We start from the raw sequence: 21,384 nt of genomic DNA, 5'->3' as shown, positions 1-21,384 counted from the left end.
ATGGTGGACAGGTCCCTTCTCAACATTTCGAGAGAATGGGAGAGCAGGAGGAGCCCCACATCTGTCTCCTTTCCTTCAGAGAAAAGAGGTTGGCTCCCCAGGACATGCCCTGACCACAGAATGGGATGACAGCACCTTGGTTGTTTTCAATCACTGTATTTTTTTTTTTTTATTTTAAAAAATATTTACGACAGTAAAGGTCGTACTATGTGACCAGGGTACAGATGCCTTTGATGCATCCCCCTTTCATTTTTACCTCAAAACAAGATTAAGGCATAAATTACTCGCTGGGCACCAGGCGTGCCTGTTGTCCTCAAGGCGCCGTCATTGGTGGTACCACTTGTCCCATGGGCCAGCGGATCAGACATTTGCCACTGAGGTTGCACAGACTCGGGTGTCCCTACACCAGCTTTAGCCAGTGCATTCCAGAGAGACCCCTCAGCAGTGCCGGCCCTTCTCTCTTGCATGGTGGGTGGAAGGGAGGGACGGGAGGCTGTGTGTGTGTGTGCGTGTGTGTGTGTGTACACGCACACGCAGGGAGGTGGGTGACACAGGGAGGGGAGGCTCCGCACCGCTGCCCCTGCTGCCAGGCGGCACATTGGGCCAGGCAGGCTGGAAGACCAAGTGCGGATGCGGGACTCGGAGTGTGTGGTGCTCGGGCTCCGGCTGGGTACTAGGAACAAAAGCAGCTGGCAGGGCAGGGGCTGTGGGGGTGTGGAGAGCCCATTTGCCTCCCCATCTCGGGGTGGGTGCCCCATGTTCTGCGTTCCAGCTACTTGTCCGACACAGTCTCCGCAACCCAGAGTCCTCCTTCATTCCTGGCCCGCAGCTGTCACCATCGAGCCCAGGGGACCCTGGTTTATTCAGGGGCAGCTCCAGGGACCTAGCTCCTGTCTGCAGAAGATGAGAGCGGGACCTGGTGCCTGGGGCAGTGCAGGGGGGTGGGAGGACAGCACAGAATGCAGATCTGCTGCGCCGGTCCCCCCCACCCCCCGGGGTCCTACTGGGACTGGAGGCCTGAAGTGTGCAGAGTAGGTTTGCATGGCAGTCTTCCTCTCCCAGTTTCTTCTGAGGATGGGACAGGCCAGTAGGAATTCCTAGCACCTTAGTGGCAGAGGCGCAAATGCCCCCACAGAGCCTGGCGGAGGCTTTGGTGGGCCATGTGACGGGCCCCTCTAAATCACCAGGGCTCTGTGTTGGAGGTGCCTGGGCCTCCCAGTAGAGTAGTCCCTCCTAAAACTGGCTTGAGTTCCTTTCAGAGGGTGTAGGCTTGGTCTCTCAGGAGATGAGGTCAAGTGCAAAGCGAGCTGGCATCTTCTCCACCCCAGCTCAGCGGGCCCTGGGCCTGGGCCTGCACGCTGCCTGGACCGGCATCCTGGCCCTCATCGACTCGCAGCCTCCTCTGAGACTCACTCCAGCGCTTTGGGGTTGGGGTCCAGGCCAGGCTCCCTCCTGCGCTTGGCACTTTTAAAGAAGCCGAGCTGTGGGCAGCAAAGGTAGAAGAAGTCTCAGGGGTGGGCCCGGTGGGCAAGGCCTGTCTCCCCTCCCTGCTTTCCCTTCATTAACCCTCCCAAGGCTCCTTCCCGAATACCTCAGCTAACACCAAGAACCCCCCAACCCCCAATCCAGCAGGACTCCCTTGGTGGACCACAATGGGCCCCTGAATTGGTGGTGGTGATGGGGGGGGTGTCTACAATGGAGTGCATGAAGCCTGGGTCAGGAGGCTAGAAGTTGTGCTGTATGACCCTGCCCCAGTCAACACCCCTCTCTGGGCCTCCCTTGCCTCATAGAATTCCAGAACCATAATAGGTTCTCCACCTGCTGCTCAAACACAGAGAAGACTTTGGGAGGCTTGTGAGCAGCATGGAGAAATTTTGTTGGAGAAATTTTGTGTTTCTGTGTGCTTGCTTCTTTTTCTGATAAGAGACCTAGCTTTCATCAAGTTCCTAAAGGGACCCACAGAAGGGTCAGAGCCACAGGCTGCAGGTCCCCTGGTGGCACTAGCCAAGCTGTCTGCTGTGGTGAGAGGGGCAGGCTTCGGTAGCAGGCAAGTTCTGGGGAGGAGGCTGGGTGGGTGCCAGCTCTCACGGGGAGGAGAATGTAGGGACCAGCACCAGAGCCCAGAGGTTAGAGCCCCTGGCCTGGGCCCCCCACCTGCTGCTTTCCCCATCACCTGCCCACTGGGACCTCACCTTCCATAGTGCCAGGACCAGCAGGGCCAGCAGCAGGAGGCCCCCCAGGGTGCTGCCTACAATGATCCAGATGGGGATCTGCGAGTCTTCTTGCTTGGAGATCTCGAATGTGATCTGCAAGGGGAGGAGGGCGCCAGGTCCACAGCATGACTGTTCTGGGGCCCCGGCGTGGGGGGCCAACCAGGGGGGGGGCGTGGGGATAGCTAGCGCCCAGGAGGATCTGCTGGAGGGATGGGTGGCACCTGGCCGGCAGAGGCTCCAGAGCACCCCACCCTTGCACAACAGACACGGGAGTTAAGGGACCCAGGTGATCCTACCTCCTCTTTGAGACACTTTCTGCCTTTGGCCTTGGGCCACTCTCCACTCCCCTTGGATTCTCCCACCACGTGGGCTACTTTTTCTTATTTTCTCTGCTGCTTCTTCATCGCCTCCCCAGCTTCTAAATTTTGATGTGCCCTGTGGCTCTATCCTTGGACTTCTGCTTTACCTATAGTCACTTCCTGGTGAGCTCGGGGCCTTCTTCCCCACTTGGCACAGTGGGCCCAGGGCCCTTGGTGCCTTTAGGGGGCCCCAAAACTGTTCTAATTTCTTTTAAAATTAGAAGAAGAAAAAATATAACCTTGCTTGGATTATGTTTGTCTTTATATGGACACTGTCATAAAATAATGATTTACATTACGTTTTTAAGGAGGAAGGGGCTCCGAAGGCAAAAGGGCTCAGGGCCAGAAGAGGGCCTAACTCTTCCCAACGTGGGGCTTTACCATCTCTCCGCTGACTGCTGTCACATTTCTCCCTTCTACCTGGCCTCTCTGGTAAATTCCAGACTCATATCCTCCATCTTCCCAGCCTACTTGGCATCTTTAACAGGTTCCCAAACAGACTCTTGATCCCACTCCTCACCCTCAAACCTCTTCCTTCACTGCCTTCCCACGGAAGCGAAAGGCAGCACTGTCCTTCCTAGCTTTGCTCAGCTAAGAAGCTCCGGGCTCGGCCCTGACTCTTACCTTCACGGCCACATGGACTCCAGCCAAATCTGGCCATTCGACCTTTGAAGCACCACAACTATGGCCAGTCTTCTTCCCTCCAGGGCTACTTCCTTGGACCCAGCACCCTCCTTTTAGCATTGGAAACCATAAGAACCTGCTTACTGCCTCCCAGCCTCCTCATTGCCCTCTGTAGTCTGTTCTCGGCATGGCAGCCGGAGGAAGGCAGACTTACTCTCCTCCACTCTGTGTCTGCAGCTCAGAGTGGAAAGTAAGAGTCCCCGTCCTGGCCCGCAAGGCCCTACACTCTCCAGCTCTGCTCACCTCCCTAGCCCTGTCTCCTCCTCTCCCCATCGCTCTCTCCACTCCAGCCCTCTAGCTACCTGGCCTCCAACAAGTCAAGCACACACTCATTGCAGGGTCTTGGTCTTGCTGTCCCTTCTGCTGGGCTGATAGCGATGAGATACCCCCCTTCTTCACGCTCTCTCTCTGATGTCAGTTTATCTGGGAGGCTCTTCCCAATCTCCTTGTATAAAACAGCACCCTGTCCCCCCAGTCTCCACCCTTTTGTGCCTATTGTTTTTCCGGGCACAGCTTTATCACCACTCGGCATTGATATATTCCCGTGTCTTGCCATCCTGCCCATCTAGAACGTCTGCTCCAGGGGAACAGGGCTTTATCTGTGTTGGTCACTGTTATGTGTTCAGTGGCCGGGACAGAGGAGGCGCTCAGGCAACATGGCAGGGGACTGAATGTGTGACACCACCCCTACCTACCCACCCCCAGTGGCGGCTCAGGGGAGCCCTGGCTTGGCCACCCACTCCCTGTTCAACTTCAAGCCAGTCACGGCCCCCTCTCCGCCTTAACCTGCCACAGCCTCAGTTTCCATATCTAAAAAATAGGAGTGGTCATACCTCACAGCACTTTGAGGAGTGAGCCAGAGTGCATGCCCAGGGTCTGTTACAGTGCCTGGGCCTGAGTCACAGCTCAACAAAGGGCAGGCGAGTGCCTTTTATGTTCTCTTTCAACCCAAGAGGGCTGGGACCTTCCCCTCCCCGCCCCCGGAGCTAGCTCACAGCTAAGCCAACAGGGCCTTCAGTTCTGGGTTGCTGCATTTCTAAGAGAAGTGAGGCATCCGGAGAGGCTCAGAGGGATTTCTGGGGGGAGGTGGGAGTGGAAGGAGAAGGAGAATTCACTTAGAAACTATGGACTAGTGTAGAGAGAGGGGTCGTGTGTGTGTGGGGGGGGGGTGGGCATTGGGGGTGCCTGTACAACGCCTCCTCTCTCGGTTGCCTGCAGAATTCTGACATACCTCTTGAGATTCGGTTCAAGTGGACTGTCTCCAGAAAACTTCTCCCGGACATCCCTTCCTCTGACTGCCCCCCCCAAGCCCAGCACCTGCACTCGCCCCCAGATCAGAGCCATGCTATGTTATCTTCATCCCCCTTGTCTGCTTAAGTCATCTCCGTATCCCCTGGGGGCCCGAGTCATAGGAGGAACACCCACCAAATGTCAGATGAAGGAACAAACTGCTCCTTTGGTGGGTCCCCTGCTCCTGCTCCCCCTCTGCCTGGCAGCCCCCCACCCGGCTTGCGAGTGGTGTTTGTGTGTTTGATTAAGGTCTGGCTTCCTGTCCATGCCTGAATTGGGTCTCCAGCATCCCCCTGGGTGTGGCGCTGGGGGTTCACTTGGCATCTAGTATGAGAACCACTCACAAGGATTGCAGGCCACGGCCGGTGTGGGGATGTGGCCAGTGGAGGGCAGCAGTGTCCCATGTCCCAAGCCCCACTCCAAAGGACTGGGCTTTTCTTCAAGATCCAACTTCTCATTTTCTTAGGAGAGCACTGTATGAAGCCTCACCCTCTTCTGGGGGCCCTGATTCTAGACAGTCTGGACAGTCTGGCCTGTAACATCCAGTTTTAGCCAATTCACAGAGTCCCAGTACAGAGACATCTCGCTTCCCTTGTTCTTCACGAACTTAGTTCACACCAACTTCTAAAGCCTGCTATGTGCATTTCCTTGTATTTGGGGTGAGGATGGATGGGGAAGAGAGGGATGGATGGTCATTCTAGGCTGCTAGCCTGCCTCACTGTTGGTGGATCCAATCAATGAGTTCCCCCACCAAGACCCCCAACCTCTAGAGGTAGGCAGGCGTGAGACCTAGTCCTTTCCTCTAGTGCAGAATACCCACACTCCCCTCCTTCCTCTGATTCCACGGGGCTGCTGTGGTATAGAACCTGGTGCTCTCGAGGTCACTGGGCTAATGCCTACTTTTGGCCCCATCCCTGCTCATGCCCCAACAGCCTGTTTGTCTTGCTTCTCTCCTGTCTTCTGATGCTGCACTAACTGCAGATCGGTCCACCTCTCTCCTGCAGGAACACGCGAGCACAGAGCATAGGAAGCTCTAGGGAGAGGGGCAACCCCTTCCCTAGCTGGTCTGGCTCAGGCTGAGGCCTGCAGGGTTCCCGGGGGCTCACCTGGCGGCTGGGATCCTCCTCGCGGAAGATGAAGGGACTGTGGAACTGCCTCTGCAGGGCTGCATTGACCGTGATCTTCATCAGCTTGTACTTGAGCTGTATAATCAGAGGTCTTGTCAGAAGCCAACCCTTCCCCTGCGGGGAGACACCCCGGCACCCACCACCTTCCCTTGCTTCCTTGGGGTCTAGCTCAGGAGCTCTACTTACTGCTTTTAGGGACCTCAACCACAGGTTCCCCAGCAGATGGAAATTGATCTCCTGGTTGGGGGCCAGCCTCACGTTGCAGTTGATGGAAACTACATCAGAGTTGCTGTGATTCTGAAAGAGGAGGCGGGTCTTGGGGTGAGCGACTGGGCTCCAGGGGAGCAAGGGAGGCATCTGGCCTAGCCACGCCCAAGAATGTGAGCAGGGCCTTGGGCCATCAGACAGATGGCTGAGCCCAAGTTTGGCTCCTGTGAGGGGGGAGGGGCAGAGGATGGGGATGAGAAGAGGTGGGGGGTGGGGGGACACATGGGCTGCGGGTGCCAGGCGATGGCTGGAGGACGAGGTAAGGACGGTATAGCCTATGCTGGTCGAGGTTGTGGGTAATCACGTGTATTCTAGGAGCAGAACTTGGATTTGACCTTAGGGAGCCTATAAATGTCATCGCCGGACAAACAGATTAAAGGAGACCTTGTATGATTACTGTAACAGAGGCAGAGAAAGCATTTTAGGAAATCCAAGTTCTGTTTCCGATAAAAACTCCCAAGGAATTTCCTGAATCTGAATATAGGGTGTTTATATGTGTGTGTGTGTGTGTGTGTGTCTATATATATATATATATATATATATATATATAACTACAGCAAGTATCATATTTAATAATGAAAAACTTAAAAACAATTTAAAAAAAAAATCAAGTTCAAGACAAGACTGTCATCATTTCTATTTCCCGCTGCCCTGGAGGTCCTAGCCAGAGCCAGAAGATGAGAAAAACAGTTTGTAAGGATTGAATGGTAACACTCACACTATTATTGTTTACAGATGATCCCGTTCAACAGAAAACCCAAAGAAATCGTCAAATTATCAGATTTTATTAGGTTAAACTTGTTTGTGTCCCTCTCTTTCAGCCCCTGAAACAATCCCCCCTCCCCAGCCCCCTAGGCCCAGTCTTCAGGAAAGTACACTACACTCAAAATGCTTGGTGTGAGGGGCTCATTTGCGGAAATCAAACCAGAACAACCAATATGTTAGTTTTGGGAAGAACAGTGAAAGCAATCAGAAACTGCTATCTGGAGCAGGGGCAGCCCTGGGAGCAAAAAGCTGGGGACAAGCAGGTGTCTCAGGGAGGGCTTTGGGAGGTGACGTGAGCTGCCCTCCATCCCCAGGGACAGGGAGGACCCAGCTGCTGGGGTCAAAGTCTCCAATACAAGCCAAGGAGGTCCTGGCCTTCAGAGCCTTGCTGGGTCTGGGCTTCCCTTTCCCTTTGCTCATCCGTATCCTGCTGCCCTTTAAGGCAGAGGTGCCAGGCCACGATCCCTGTTCCTTTCCTGGTGGTTGTCTGCTCCCCTCCTCTCTCTCTTGACACCTGTCACAGCCTCGTCCCCTGGCTCCTCTGGCATTCACTCTATGTGTCCTGAGAGATGGTGAGCTCATTAAGAGCAAGAAGTATATTTCTTCATTCTGTTTCCTCTTGGTTTGAGGCTCGAGGCCCAGCCCCTGGGTAAGGAGGACACTCACCAGCTGTGGGGCTCGGGTCAGGTCTTCCTCCGTCGGGGCATGTCGGTACTCAGTGCTGTTTCCCCAGATGTTACAGGACGTGTTCACCTGCACCAGGGCCACACACAACCGGCCTCACCACCAGCTCTGGCCCAATCAGCATCCCAGAGATGCTCCATTCTCCTTCTCTGCCCCGTGAAGGCCCTGCTGGTCTGGGGCCGGGGAGGAGGAGCTGAGGTCTGAGGACTTGGGGACACCCCTAGGGGTAGGTCTGTCGCCTACTGGTCCCCTCCCTTGAGCAGGCTCCCAAGGGCTCTGGTACCTGGTCAGTAAGGAAGTCCTTCAGCATCAGCAGGCGGTTGCCCCCTCTGGTGGCGATGGGGACGGTGATCTTCATCATTACTCCGTGGATGGGGAACAAGCCCAAGTTTTGGATCTGTGACCAGAGAGAGGAGGAGTCAGTACTTCCAGCAGCAGCTGCAGGAGAGGGGAGTGGAGGACGAGGTCCATGGAGGTGAGCCACCCATCAGGTTGGGAATTAGGCCCCTCAAGCCCCTGGCATATATGCTCTGCCAAATCACCGCAGGGGCTGTGTGCACAAATGTGCGTGGAAGCACCCAAGGGTCTGGGCTCCTGGAGGCCAAAGACAAGCCAGTGGGGGCCATGAGGCTGGAAAGCAAGGTCACTTCCATTCCCAGGCTCTCCTGGCTGTGGGGATTTTGTAGCCTAGTGTCGCTGGCCACCCTGGGCTGAGGTCAGGGAGGAGATGGTGAGAGTTGAGTCATTCATTAATGAAGGCTGTAACTGGTGAGCGAGTCCTAGCCGTGACATGGCTGGTGTCAGAGTGGCAGTGACTCCAAGCAGGGTTCCAGAATCAGAGAGGCCGGTCTCTGACCCAGAGCTTCAAGCATCTACCAGCTGGGTTGGCCTCAGGCAGTCGCTAGACCCCTCCTGGAAGAGCCACCTGGATACCAGCATGTCTGATACATGGTTTCCAGCGTCAGCCTGCCCTGAGCTCTCACGCAGGGTTTAGGGGTGGGGGTGGGGCATGGAGCCCACTGGGCAGACTGCTCGAATGCCTCCTCATCCCCCTTCTTGCTCCTTCCTTACACGGGTACAGAGACGAATGCCACATTTCCCAGCCTCCCTAGGTAACTGGCAGTGTGAGGAACTGCCAAGGAGTTTCTTTAGGAGGGAGGGGACTGCTCTTCTCCCCTTCCTCCTTCCTGGGATGAGAGTGTGATGGCCGGAGCTGCAACTGTATTGGGCAATGAGGTGAACTTAAGAGGCTGATAGTGGCATGTCAAGGACGGTGGAGCAGACAGAAGACCCAATCCTGAATGATTTTATGAAGCTGCCAACCCTGGACTTCTTTTATGGAGAGAATAAACTCTGGTCCATTTAGGCCACTTGTATTTAAAAATATTTTTTTAAATATAGGCAACCACACCTAACCTTCAATGATACATCCTCCCAGTCCAGCCCCATTCTTTTCTTCTCTTTTAAGATTTATTTATTTTTATTTGAGTCGGGGGAGAGGGGAAGAGGGAGAGAGAGGATCTTAAGCAGATTCCCCACTGACCACAGAGCCCCGTTTGGGGCTCGATCTCACGACCCTGAGATCATGACCTGAACTGAGATCAAGAGTCAGCTGCTTGGGGCATCTGGGTGGCTCAGTGTGTTAAAGCCTCTGCCTTTGGCTCAGGTCTTGATCCCAGGGTCCTGGGATCGAGCCCCACATGGGGGGGGGTCTCTGCTCAGCAGGGAGCCTGCTTCCCCCCCCTTCTGCCTACTTGTGATCTCTGTCAAATAAATAAATAAAATCTTAAAAAAAAAGTCAGCTGCTTAAGAGACTGAGCCCCAATCTGCACCCCCCATTATTTTCTAGATAAGGACTGAGAGGCCCAGAGAGGGCAAGGAACTTGCCTAAAATCGCACAGTGAGTGGGTAACAGGTCTGGGGCTGAATCCCAGGCACTTGCAATGATTCCAGACTCCTCCCCACCCCAAGGGGAACCCTCAGCTCTTGTCCTTTCCTCTGCCTGGCTCTCTGCCAGCCTTACCTTGAAGACACAGCTGAAGGGAGGCCCAAGGCCATCGTACCTCTCCAGTGAGCTGTTGGGCTTGACCTCATAGTGGCTCAGGCTGCTGCCCCTGCAGGGACAGAGGACAGGGCCGCTGTGAGCTCAGGCAGTGTTGGCTTGCTGAATAAATGCATGACAGAGGGCATGGGCATGTGCCTGGCTCCCCTAGACCACAGGAAAGAGGTTTTCTCTGGTGTCCCTCAGGACGGGGAGGACTGTGTTGGGAAGGGTTCTGAGCCTCAGCAGGAATGCATGCCGAGATCACTCAGCAAAGGCCGCCTCATGTGGGGGATGGGCATGAGCCCAGAGAGCTGGTCATTGGCCATCCCTGCCCTTGGGGGCCATTCCTGGCCTCTCAGCCCAAGGGCACGGCCTCTTTAGAGCATGAACTCGCCCGCTTTGCCCTGTTCCAGTGTCCGACAGTGGCCACGGGAGGGCCTGAGCCTGCTTTCTGTGTGGTTGCAAGTCCGACTTCTCCAACCGCCTAGGGGCTCCCAGGGGACAGGGCTGGCTGGTGGGAGCACTTTGCCCTGTGAGGAGGTGGGTTCTCATACTTTCTCTGTGGAGAGTTGCTGGTCCAAGGTGGTAATGAAAAGCAGATGAACTTTTAGTAGGTTTTATGACTATTTTAAAATCCTCTGAGACCAGGCTCCCGTTATCACCTGCACTGGGGGTGGACATCTCCCATGCGCCCCCCACTCCCCGAGGCAGGAGCTCCCTGGAGGCCAGCTTTGTATCTCCTTCTACCCCTTGCCCAGCATGGCTGAGGGGGCTGCCCTCTCCAAGTCCTCAGGGACAACCCCCAACTCACAGTCCCTCGGTACTGCAGCCTGGCCCCTGTGACCTCTGGTCCTATACGGATCCCCCCCAGAGGGTACCCCGTCTTAGGCCTCACTTCTCTCGGGCCTCCCCCAGCCTGTCCCCCCCATCCCCCGACCTGGTGAAGAGGACATCAGCCTCATATTTGAGGTGGAAGCGCAGGAGGGCCGTGTTGTCTTCCTTGGTGCTCTCCTCCTCATCGCTGTCACTGCAAGGAGAGTCGTGCGGGGCGATCAGGAGCAGGCCAGGGGGCCTTCCACCAGCCGAGCCGGCTCCCCGTGTGGGCTCATTGCAGCCCCTTCAGATGGGCAAAGCAACTAACAGGTGAGGAAAGGAAGGCTCAGAGAGGCTGTGTGAACTTCCCAAGGACACACAGTGTGTAACTATAGCAACTGGGAGAGGGACACTGATTTTTTGTTCTACTCCTTCTCCGGTATTCTTTCTGTCCTGGACTTCTCTCCTCTCCAACATTTTTCCATTTTAAAAGACCTTCCTTCCCTTACTCTGTGAGGATGACCCCTGCTTTGCTATCGTCAGGGGCTGCTGTGAGGCCAGATGATTACATGTACAGTGCTTTGTAATTGAAGGTTTTAAAAACAGCTCCAGAGCAATGGTAAGGGTTTGCTATTTCTCTCCGAGCTGCGCGAGGATGGAGAAGGCAGCAGGTGGGCCCCCGAGGTCGGGACAGGAGCACAGGGGACAGCAGCGAGCAGAGTCTAGCGAGGGCGGAAGGAGCAGGTGAGGCCCAGACCTGCCAGCGGTGAGCCGGATCTCCAGGTGGTGTAGGAAGATGGATTTGCTGAACTCAAAATCCAGCCGGAAAGCCACCTGCGAGGAAGAGGTCCAGTTGCTGGAGCTGGGTGTCTGGGAATTGCAGGTCTGGGCATGGCCAGCCCGCCACTCCCTGCCCCTGCCCTTGTCCCCCCCGGGTGGGGGAGTGAGTGGGTAGCTGTTGCCTGGGGTGCCTGGAGAACCAGGTGTCAGAGTGATGTGAGCTGAGCTCGGGACCTGGGGACACAGCCACAGACAACAGCTCCTCTGATGGGGTTTCTTGGCTAAGGGACCAGCCGTTCTCCCCTTTGACTTCCTTTTTGTTTTCAACTACAGGCAACTAGAAGGCAGCAGGTCCAATTTCAGGATCCTGTGGGAATTCCTGGGTGGGGAACTTGATGGCGGGAAGGGGAGGTGGCCATCCCCATGAACCACAGGGTGCAGGGCTGGAAGCCAGCGGGAGGACTGCCTCAGCGGCCCCTTCTTCCTATGTGCGATAGGGAGAGGCCAGCAGAAGGGTGAAGGCTGCCTCAGGCACCCAGCAGTTCAATAAGGCACCTGCCTCCTGGTCCAGCGGTCCTCCCACCACTCCGATGGTCCGGTCCTGTGCTTCCCTTGGCCTTGGCCCAGGACTGTAGCCTGTGACCTCTGACCCTCCTAGCCACCTCCCCGACTCTGGGGACATTACAGGGGCTTTGCCCAGACCTCATGTTCTTCCCAGATCTGCTTCATGGGGTTTCCCAAGGAGACCTTGGGGCCTCATTCTTGACTTGTGTCCCAGTAGGGAGGCAAGGATTCCCCTTCTCTCCCGCAGCCTTGCAGATCCCGATCCTGGGAACAATCTGTCACTCTCCCTGACTCTTGCCTCAAGCTCCCTTCTGTCTGATTCCAGCTCTACAAGTAGCCTAGTCTCAGTTGGGTCTTTTCTTGTTCCAGAACCTTCAGTGGCTACCCAGTGCCCCGTAGAGATGGACAAATGCTACGTGATCTGGAGTCTGGAATCTGGGGATTCTCCTTCCTGGGGAATTTGCTTCTCCCCTCACACACCCTACCCACTTTCCACTTGTCCTTTTAAGCACAGGATAAGTGCTCACAAAACATTAATTTTTCTCCCAATCTCTCCCTGTGCACATAATAGGTTGAGAGAGGCTGGACTTGGGAAAAGTGTGTTAGGATAAAGGATAAAGGGATAACTGGCCAGGAGGTGGTGGGAGAGTGGTGGGTAGGAGTGGTGGCGTGCCCCTGAGGTGAAGGAGCCTGGATGCTCTCTTGGGGGTGGGCTGGCTAGTTAGGTCCTGTGAGTGTCATTTCCTGGGAGAAAAAAACTAGCATACTTAAAAGCCATGCTCAGGCTTCTCCATCCCTCCCCCACTCTCCCCTCTGTTCATTTCCATTTCCCTTGCCTCCCTAGTGCCTCCCAGTACCCACCCGGTCCCGCCCCCACACTGCCCCCAGCCTCAACCTTGGCCTTGGCCCTGAAGAAGGGGTAGCTGACATTGCAGACTTTCTTGTGGAGTCTCCTCTCCTCGTTCACACACTCGATGCTGCCATCTGAGTCGTCCTGGGGGAGGGTGGGGAGCACCGTGGTCAGCTGTTAGGAGGGCCAGAGACCTGGGCCTGGGGACCACCCATGCACCCCACCAGAGCTGTACCACAGACCTTGGAAGGAAGCTGGGACCCCAGCGGCCCTGGAGACACGGGAGGCAGTGGCTTTGAGGGGGAATCACAGCCCGGCTCCTGGGCCTCTCTGAGCTGGGGCCCTGCTGGGCAAGCACCGGGGTCCCCTCCGCTAGGGTCCTGAGGGAGGGGACTCCCCCACAGCGCTCTACCTTGACATTGCTGGGTGGCTGTGTGTCCTTGTGTGTATCTTTGGGCATGCATATGCACATGTGGACGGAAAGGCATGTCTGTGTAGACTCCACTTGTGTGTGCCCTGTGGCAGGCACAAGGAACAGGTGGGTTTCCTTGGATACACAGGAAGGTCTGTGTGCTTTTGCTTGTGTGTGTATGAAGTGCACATGATCAGACTAACACATCTGTGACTGGCTGGGCGGGAGTGCTTCCTCCTCTAGCGTTCCCCTTGGCTGGATGGTAGGATGGAGGGCAGCCTAGGGAGAGGAGTGCTGGTCTCCCAGCTGTGAGCAGCTCCTGGGCTGGGGCTGGATGGGCGGAGCCAGGTTGTGGGCTATCCCTACACACACACACACACACACACACACACGCGCCCTCCCCACTCCCCCCCCAACCCCCGCTGCATGTGTGGATGCAGCCCTTTCTAGAACACACTGCCCACTTCTCTTTGCCCTCCTCAGTTCTCAAAGTCCTTTTGTGCTACAGACACAAAATCCCACGAAGACTGCCCCCTGGGCTTATGAATAGGCATGGCACTGTAGTGTCTGGACCAGGGAAGTAGTGAAAGGTGGATGTGGGTTTGGGGCCCTGTTTCCCTAAGTACCCCAATTCAGACAGATGCCAAAATCTCTGGGCGGGACAGGACTTGGAAGGAGGGCCATCACATGGGCTGCCCATCTTCACTTGGGGTTGCAGGGGGCTTGGCTGTGGGCCCCAGCCCCGGGCCTGATGGAGGGACTGCCTGGCAGAGACAGAGGGGTCCCGTTTCTGCCCCACCCAGCACTCAGGGCTCTACACGGATGCTCTGAGATCCTTGGGGGCAGAGACTGTCTGAGGGGAGCTGGGACCGCCCCCCCCCACATGACAGTGATGTCCTGGGTTGAGTCAGTGATCCTGTCTCAGGGACTTCTCTGGGCTCGAGCCCTGCAGAGTTCAGGGTCACCACAGGCCAACACTCAGGCCCTGTGAATTCCCTCGGAACGCATGCAGGGCCATGCTGGGGAGCTGTGTGGGGCTGGGGGAGCCCATGTGGCCTTCTGGGGCTTCGGGAAGGCCCTTCAGGCATGTGACATGAGGACAAAGCCCTGCCCTGAAGTGCAGGCCCAGGAACCCCTCTGCCACTTACTAGCTGTGTGGTCCTGGTCAGGCCCCGTCCACCCCTCTGTGCCTCAGTCTCTGGCATAATAGGAAATGTTAAAGTTTGGAATAACCTGTTCCAGTTCTTGCGAAAAGGGCCCTTTTGAGAAAGCCTGAAGGATGAACTGTGGGCAAGGGGCTGTATTAGCTGGTGTGCACCCGTGTGGGGTGTGTGTGGCTGTGCGTGTGTACGCACATGTGTGTGTGTCCCTAATGAGGGCCAAGGACACGGGCTAAAGGACATTCCTCCCCACACTCGGGAAGGGCTCAGACCCCCCTCTCCCAGTGGCTCTCCCCCTGCTGCACGCTGACCTTGCCCGCAATGCTTTCAAAGCATGCTGATGTGGGCGTGGCCCCAGACCAGACCTGGTTGAACCTCTGGGAGAAGCCTGGCCACAGGGATCTGTAAGCTCCCTGGCTGTAACGTGCAGCCCACCAGTCGCCTTGGCTGAATGCTCCCTTCCTGCCTCTGCCCTTAGCCTCAGGCAGGCCAGGCCCCTAATTGAGGTCTTACCTTTTGGATCAAGCTGGCAAACTGCAGGTTTGTTGACTGCGAAATATTTAGGACTGTGCTGTAGGCATTTTCGCCTCTGTTCTCCAGCATGGCCTCCACAGCAACCCGCCGGCGTGTGCTCTCGATGATGAAGACCGTGGTGTCGAAGGACAGCGTGTAGGCAGAGCAGTCTTGCGTGGTCTTGCCCAGGACCCTCTGGCAGTACTCCCTGTGGGACAGAGCCCACACGGGGCTAGGCACATGGAATGGGGAGGGCGGGGCCAGGCCTCCCTGCTCTCCTCAACGTCTTTCCCTTTGGCTTTGGCTACCAGGAAGCTCAGAGCTAAATGAAGAGACTATCTTGATGAGTAGCCTGGATGGCCAGACGGTTTGCTTCTTCATCCTTCTACAGGGTTTGTCTGTGTTATTTCTACTTATTGTATATGTTTTCTAGCTCAGTCATATCACAGTTGGGTAAAGGTAGAGGATGGATTACTTGAAAATAAATTATATAAATTTTAAAGAGGACATTTTTCATTATATTTCCTTGTTACTACTACTTTATTTTTTTTTTCTTCCAGTAGATTGTGGGCACCCTGCTCATCCATCTGCTTTGTCTCCTTAGCTCAAGCAGTCCATCACTGGGCCCACAGGTCACCTAGTTGGGGGCTAGGAGCGTGAGCAACCAGGATCACTGGTCCTAGTCTCCACCTTTCATCTGTTTGGTGGTAAAGACTCCAAAGAAAGGATTCCTTTTCCTAAATGAAGTTTGAGGAGTTTGGATAGATGAGTACTTTTCATTTTGCAAAGGAAGTAACTGAGGCCCAGAGAGGGAAGGGACGTGCCTGAAGTCACACAGGAATTAGAGGCAGAGCCTGGGCTAGACCCAGGCTCCACGTTCTGTGTTTGAGCCATGCTGCCTCCAAGAACGATATGCAGGCAGCACTCAGGGCTTGGGGAGCCCCAGATCTACTCGCAGGGGAAGGAAAGGAGTCAGGGCAGGGGCAGGGAGGAGCCAACTCACATGGCCGTGGGCAGGTCACTGCGGGCATCCAGCAGGAGGTCAGGGACACAGTGCTCGTCCTCATTGCAGCCGTTCCAGAAGGGCACCTGTGCCAGGGAAAGTCAGGGCGGGGTGGCTGGTTGGTTGTCTTTGCTGCCAACGGGCCCTCACCCCCATAGCACGCCGGCTCCCCTCTCCACCACACTAGACATGGGCTTCGTCTTCTCTGCCCTCCTCACAGACGCCACCCCGCTGTTTCTCCTGCTTTTGCACAGGTACTCCCTTCTTTAAAACATGGCTCCAAACTCAGCAGCTCCTGGGTCTCCTTCATGAAGTTCTCAGCTAAGCTCAGAATACCCACACCCACCCAGCAGGTTTTTAAGGATCGTCTGTGTTGCGGGCAAGGTCTTAGGTACTGGCGGTACAGGATGAGGAAGACACAGCTTCCGCTCTCAGCTCGTGGGGAGGAGTGCTGGATAAATAATTATAGTGTGAAATGTGCAAAAAAAAAAAATTAGAAATCTGTGTGTGGAAAAGAGAGGCAGAGGGGAGGAAACAATCATTTTGGCCTGTACATGGTCAGAGAAGCCTTCAGGGAAGAGACAGTAGGTCAGCATTCTGAAGGATGACCACGTTAGCTGGGTGACCAGGGAGATGGAGAAGTCGGGGGGAAGGACGAGCCTGTGCAAAGGTCTGAGGCATGAAGCAGCATGGTGAGTTTGGGAAATGCTGGGTGGTTTAGCATTGCTGCATTTGGGGATGGGGAGGATGGAAAGATGAGTGGAGTCAGTTCTTCTAGGGCCTTGGGCTTTCTTTGCAGGTGACAGGAATCACTGACTGCTGTAGGCAGGGGAGTATCCCGTCAGACCTGCATGCTGAAGGCTCGCTGTGGCCGCTGTGGGTGGATGGACTGGAGGGATCAAGGCTAGAGTCAGGGAGACCACTGAGGAGGCTGCTTCAGTGTTCAGGCAAGAGATGATGATGGTGTTGGGGGATACAGTTGTGGAGAGGAGACAACAAGTTAGGACTGCCAGAGGTGGTGTCCATAGGACCTGGAGTTCATCAGCACTAAGGGGCCAAAGGGCCCAGGACAAGTCCCTTTTTAGTGTCTGGAAGGAGGGCTGCACCATTCATTTATAAACGGAGGGGTGAAGTTGAGTTTGGTTCTTTGGTCCTGTAGTCCTTCCGGGTCCAAGTGCTCAGCGAGCAGGTTAGCGTTCAGGTTGGGAGCCGAGGAGTACAACTGTCCCTCCCAAGGGTACAGCGGAAACCCAGGGGAGGGGAAACCAAGCCCGCACAGATCTGAAATTCATGGACCTTTCTCAAAGGTGAGCCCCTGAGCCTCACCCACATCCACCTGCAGCCCCCAGCTGCCGCATTGCACGGTGGATTTGCAGCTAAAAGCAGAGAGGCAGCAGAGCCATACAAAGGAGGGCGGAGGGAGGCCATCCAGTAGTGGGACGTAGTGGAAAACACTGGTCACCCCCAGGTGCCTCACTGAACCCTAGTACCCACGTTCACCTCGGCGACTTCAAGTCTCCGATAAGATGCCCAGACGCCCACCCAGCCTCCTGCCTACAAAGGGTGCAAACTGTCCTATCACCTTCAGAACATTTCCATCCGATTGATTAAAAGGAATAATTAATGTGATAAGCAGCTGCTACACTCAATTATGTGGAACAGCTCATCCTCCAGGAAGCGAGATACTGCAGGGCTGTACCAGAGCTGGGCGCCGAGCGGACGCTAACTAAAAATTTGCAGAAGAGAGCTCGGCAGAATGTCTCTCATGTGCTAGAAATGGGGAGAGGTTAGAAATCCAGATTAACAAGATTTTTTTCTTTTCTTTTCTTTTTTTTTTTTTTTTAGAAATTTAGCTGCTATCTGAAGCCCTTGATAATAGGACCCAGATTATTCCTCCTTTTTTAATTTTTTTTCTCTTTACACATTCTCTTCAGCCTGCCTCTCTCGCTGCCGTCCCTTGGTCATATCGTCAGCTCTCCCGGAGTGGAAGGTCACTCTTCCCGTCCCCGCTTATCTGAATCTAGTCTATTCCTCAGGGTCTGGCTGAAAGCCGCCCTCTCCGGGAAGTCTTCCTGGCTTGTCCTCTGGTTGCTCAGCGACAGACACCTCCTCTGAGCTCACTCCTGTCTTCGCCCTGGCCTCCAGCCCTAACTGGTAGCCTGCACTGGGATTGTCAGTGTGGGGCGGAGTGAGCCTTCCGCATCCATCTGCAACATGGGCTTCGACTCACTCGTGGATCGCCTGGCAGATTCTGGTTCATTCGCCCTAGTGTCTCTGTAATTACTGCGGCGGGGAGCAGTAGTGACTCACGCACCCGTCACTGACGACGTCTCCATCTCAGCCAGTCCATTCCCCCCCTTCTCGAACTGCATGAGACAGCCTCTCTTATACGTGAGGGGTGCGGAATCAGGAGAAAAGAGGGAAGGCGTGAGGGTCGGGGGCTGGGCAGTGGGGTCTGGGAGGGCAGGGAAGGCGGGGGTGAATGGGAGCAGAGAGGGGATTTCGGAAGACTTGCTGCTCCTCAAGGTTCGGGAATTAGATATTGATTTCATGAATTTCGCCTGCTCTCCTAGCACAGTTCAGGCAGAAATAAACCGTGAATTGCAGGTGGGAGGAGCGTGTGAGTGTTCTATACCAGAAAGTTCCGATGCCACTAGAGCGAGGGATCAGGAACTGTGGTTGAGAGGGACAGACCCAGCTGCAGGGCAGGCTCTGGGTGGCTGACTCCCATGCTCTGGGCCCCAGTGCCTTCACTTGCTCCTGAGGGAAGCAGGTGATCGAGCCCTAAGATCCCTTCTGGTTCTGTGATTCTCCAGGACTGTCCTGGTCTCGCCCTATGCTGGAGATACGGGGGATCCTCGAACAGGAAAGGCCCCGTCCTTTCCCTCAGTGTGTTCCCAGCAGTAGGGGAAGGAGTCCTTTGTACCTGGGGCCCTCTGGATCTGGGCTTCGGGGAGGAGGTGGGGGTGGGGAATGGAGAGCCCAGGTTGTGTGCCCTGTGCTGGGGGATGTACCGAGACTCGGAGGGTGGTGGGCCAGCCATCGTCCAGCACGGGGCCATGGTCGGGATCCTCCAGGGAGTACTCTACCGAGAAGGTCACTGGCTTCACGTAGTCAGCGGTGTCCTGTGTGGGAGGAGATGAGGACAGGGTGAGGGGGCACGGAGCACCTGTTTCTGGGCCAGGACCATGAGAGAAAACTGCTACGTCCCGCAGGCGGGAGGGCAGCCTCCCTGCCAGTCTCAGGGTGAGGCCAGGATGGAGAAGCACGCTGGGTGGCTGGAGGTTCAGCAAGGCCCCGCTCAGCCTTCAAGGCTGGGCACCCATCCCCCGGCGCCTCGGCCTCTGGGGGCCCAGGCAGCCCCCACCCTCCTGTGTGCACAGCCCACTTCTTCTCGCATGGCATTTGAACTATCTCTGTGTGCCGGCCTCCCCATTCTTCAGGAGCTTGGAGGCCTAGCCGCAGCACTGTGACAGGGTTCATGGGTGTACCGAGTCAATGAATGAACAAATGTGTGAGCAAAACTGGGGCTGTTCGGCTGGGTCCAGGTGCGGAGGGTAAAGAAGGGGATGCTTAGAAATGCCTACAAAATCTCCCCCATGGAACCCGAATCCTGATGTGACTGGCTTCTTTGTATCAAGGCAGTGGCTCTCCAACTTGAACTTGTGTCAGAATCCTGAGGGGGGCCCCGGCAACACACTGAGGGCTGAGCCCACCCCCAGAACTCTTGATTTGGTGGGTCTGGTGTGGGGCTTGAAAACATGCATTTCTGGGGCACCTGGGTGGCTCAGTTGGTTGGGCGTCTGCCTTCGGTTCAGGTCATCATTCTGGGGTCCTGGGATTGAGCCCCATGTGGGACTCCCTGCTCAGTGGGAAGTCTGCTTCTCCCTCTTCCTCTGCCCTGCCCCCCATGCTTGTGCCCTCTCTCTTTCTCTCTTACATGAATAAAATCTTTAAAAAAGAAAGAAAGAAAGAAACCACGCATTTCCAACAAGTTCCCATGTGATGGGGCTGCTGCTGCTGGTCTGGGGGACCACACTTTGCGAACCGGTACACGAACACATCAGAGGGGACCCCATATTAACTGACAGGAGGACTTCCCACATCTGTTCATTTTTCTGACTTTTGCCCTTTGAACTAAAGGGGGCAGGAGGGGGCTCTGAGTGCCCCCTGCTTGTGTCTCCAAGGCCAGAGCTGTGGCCTAGGTATCTGGAGTTTCTGGATGGGGCAAACTTCTCATCTCTTCCTTATCCATGAAACCAGGCACCAGGCCCCTGCTGCTTCTCCACCTCTGCCAGGCGGGCCATAGTCGGTTCCTTCTCCTGGCTCGCCCCCACCAGGGGCCTGTCTTACCTCCACTTTAGCCAACGCCTGCTTCCATCCCCTCCAACCACGGCCCCGCTGGCTGACCCCTGTTTCCTCTGTGAGACCTCACCGAGCCCACCTCCTGCCTCAGATCTCACCCCCTGCTAAAGGAATAGTGGGCATCTGAGTGCTGGGGAAGAAGGGAGTTCGGAGAGGGTACCATAGGATACCGTGTCTCAGTAGCCTTTTCTCTGGGGTGTGAGTATGGCGCGGCCAAGGTCCAGGACTCTGCACCCTGGCCGGGCCTCCTGAGGTCTGCTGGGGGCTCGGAACCAGCCTGGTGCCCGCTGAGCTCTCTGGCTCTTCCGTGGCAATTCCTCCTCTAGCTCTGTGGCCCTTCCTGTGGGAGCTTGCTCCCGGCTGGTGGGGCTGCTGTGTGTCAAGCTCACCAGGACATGGAAGTTGATCCGCTCACAGTGTTCCTGGCCCGAGTAGAGCAGGACGGCTCTGTTGGTGTACCGGTCCCCGCCCTCGTCGAGGTGGGCCCGTGGTGCGTATCGCCTCTCATCCATGGTAGCATTGTACTTGATGCCTGCAGGAGGGAGAGGGCGAAAGCAGGAAGGTGGAGCCACGGGGCCATCCGAGACTCCTGGCCCGTCTTCTAAGAGAGCCTCCTGAAAGCCAGCCTCCTCCAGGAAGCCCTCTAGGCTGGTCTGGGAAAACTGCTCTTCTCCCCTCAAGAGGCCTAGTATGGGTGGGAAACTCCCATGCAGAGCGCGAGTGATGCAGTGAGAAAGGAGAAAAAGAAGGAGCCAAAGAGAAGAGAGGCAGAAGCAGGAATGAGTGAAGAGGGGCCTGATTGCGAAGGGAGAGAGAAAGAGGAAGAAATACAGGAGAAAGGAACATGGTGGGAGAGGAGATAGGATGAGGGGCCAGGGCGTTGCCCTCATTTGAGCCCCCGCTGGAGGGCTAGGCCTCCCCAGCTCTCCTTTCCTTCACTTTCCTGGGTTATCCTGTCAGGCCTGGCTCAGAGCCTCCACAAGCCACAGTTCCCTCCCCACGGCTCCTCGAACCCAAGACTCCATTCTGGGATTTAAGGCCTGCAGACTCCTTGCTTTCAATGGGGCTGATCTTTTGCTACAACCAGGAAAGGCTTCGTCCCTTTGCCTGGACCCCGCCAGCCCTCTAGGTGTGCCAGGTTCTGGCATCTTTCTCCTTTTTCAGGTAGAAGGGAAAGAAGACCACAGCCGCCCAGACTGGCCTTTTTCTCTCTCCCACTCCCACCCCCACCCCTCAGGTGGGCCCTGCTCCTTGACTAAAAAAATTTGGAAATTGCAGTTTCCTGCCCCGGGGCCCAGTCTGGTCCCAGAACCTGCAGCCATCACTTCGTGGGGCTGCGTGGGCCCAGGGCTGCCTCCTGGGGTGGAAGGGATGATCTTCAGAAGGACACGTCCTACTGCAGCCAGGAGCCCACTCTGAGCCATTACCAGGGCGACTGGGGGCATGTCTAACTGACCCTCCCTTTTCCTGCTCCCTCTCCTGGATCGGACA

The 21,384-nt window shown here is 55.9% G+C and overlaps 1 protein-coding gene across 1 annotated transcript in view; it reads right to left on the bottom strand.

Annotated features, from left to right (window-relative positions):
- Window positions 1–935: 935 nt before the first annotated feature.
- ITGA11 (integrin subunit alpha 11) overlaps window positions 936–21,384 on the bottom strand; it is a 108,927-nt gene continuing 88,478 nt past the window's right edge. The window contains exons 17-30 of the mRNA XM_032864605.1: window positions 20,283–20,425; window positions 18,543–18,653; window positions 15,529–15,614; window positions 14,526–14,733; window positions 12,486–12,584; window positions 11,004–11,080; window positions 10,371–10,460; window positions 9,413–9,503; window positions 7,673–7,786; window positions 7,372–7,458; window positions 5,860–5,970; window positions 5,653–5,748; window positions 2,193–2,306; window positions 936–1,481 (exon numbers count right to left, since the gene is read on the bottom strand). Coding sequence (XP_032720496.1) covers window positions 1,410–1,481; window positions 2,193–2,306; window positions 5,653–5,748; window positions 5,860–5,970; window positions 7,372–7,458; window positions 7,673–7,786; window positions 9,413–9,503; window positions 10,371–10,460; window positions 11,004–11,080; window positions 12,486–12,584; window positions 14,526–14,733; window positions 15,529–15,614; window positions 18,543–18,653; window positions 20,283–20,425 — 1,499 coding nt within the window. The 3' untranslated portion in view covers window positions 936–1,409. The remainder of the gene's footprint in view (window positions 1,482–2,192; window positions 2,307–5,652; window positions 5,749–5,859; window positions 5,971–7,371; window positions 7,459–7,672; window positions 7,787–9,412; window positions 9,504–10,370; window positions 10,461–11,003; window positions 11,081–12,485; window positions 12,585–14,525; window positions 14,734–15,528; window positions 15,615–18,542; window positions 18,654–20,282; window positions 20,426–21,384) is intronic.

Source organism: Lontra canadensis, unplaced genomic scaffold (genome assembly GCF_010015895.1).
Source record: "Lontra canadensis isolate GAN:19392208 unplaced genomic scaffold, GSC_riverotter_1.0 scaffold28, whole genome shotgun sequence".
NCBI lineage: Eukaryota > Metazoa > Chordata > Mammalia > Carnivora > Mustelidae > Lontra > Lontra canadensis.
This window is presented reverse-complemented; position numbering and strand designations above follow the sequence as displayed.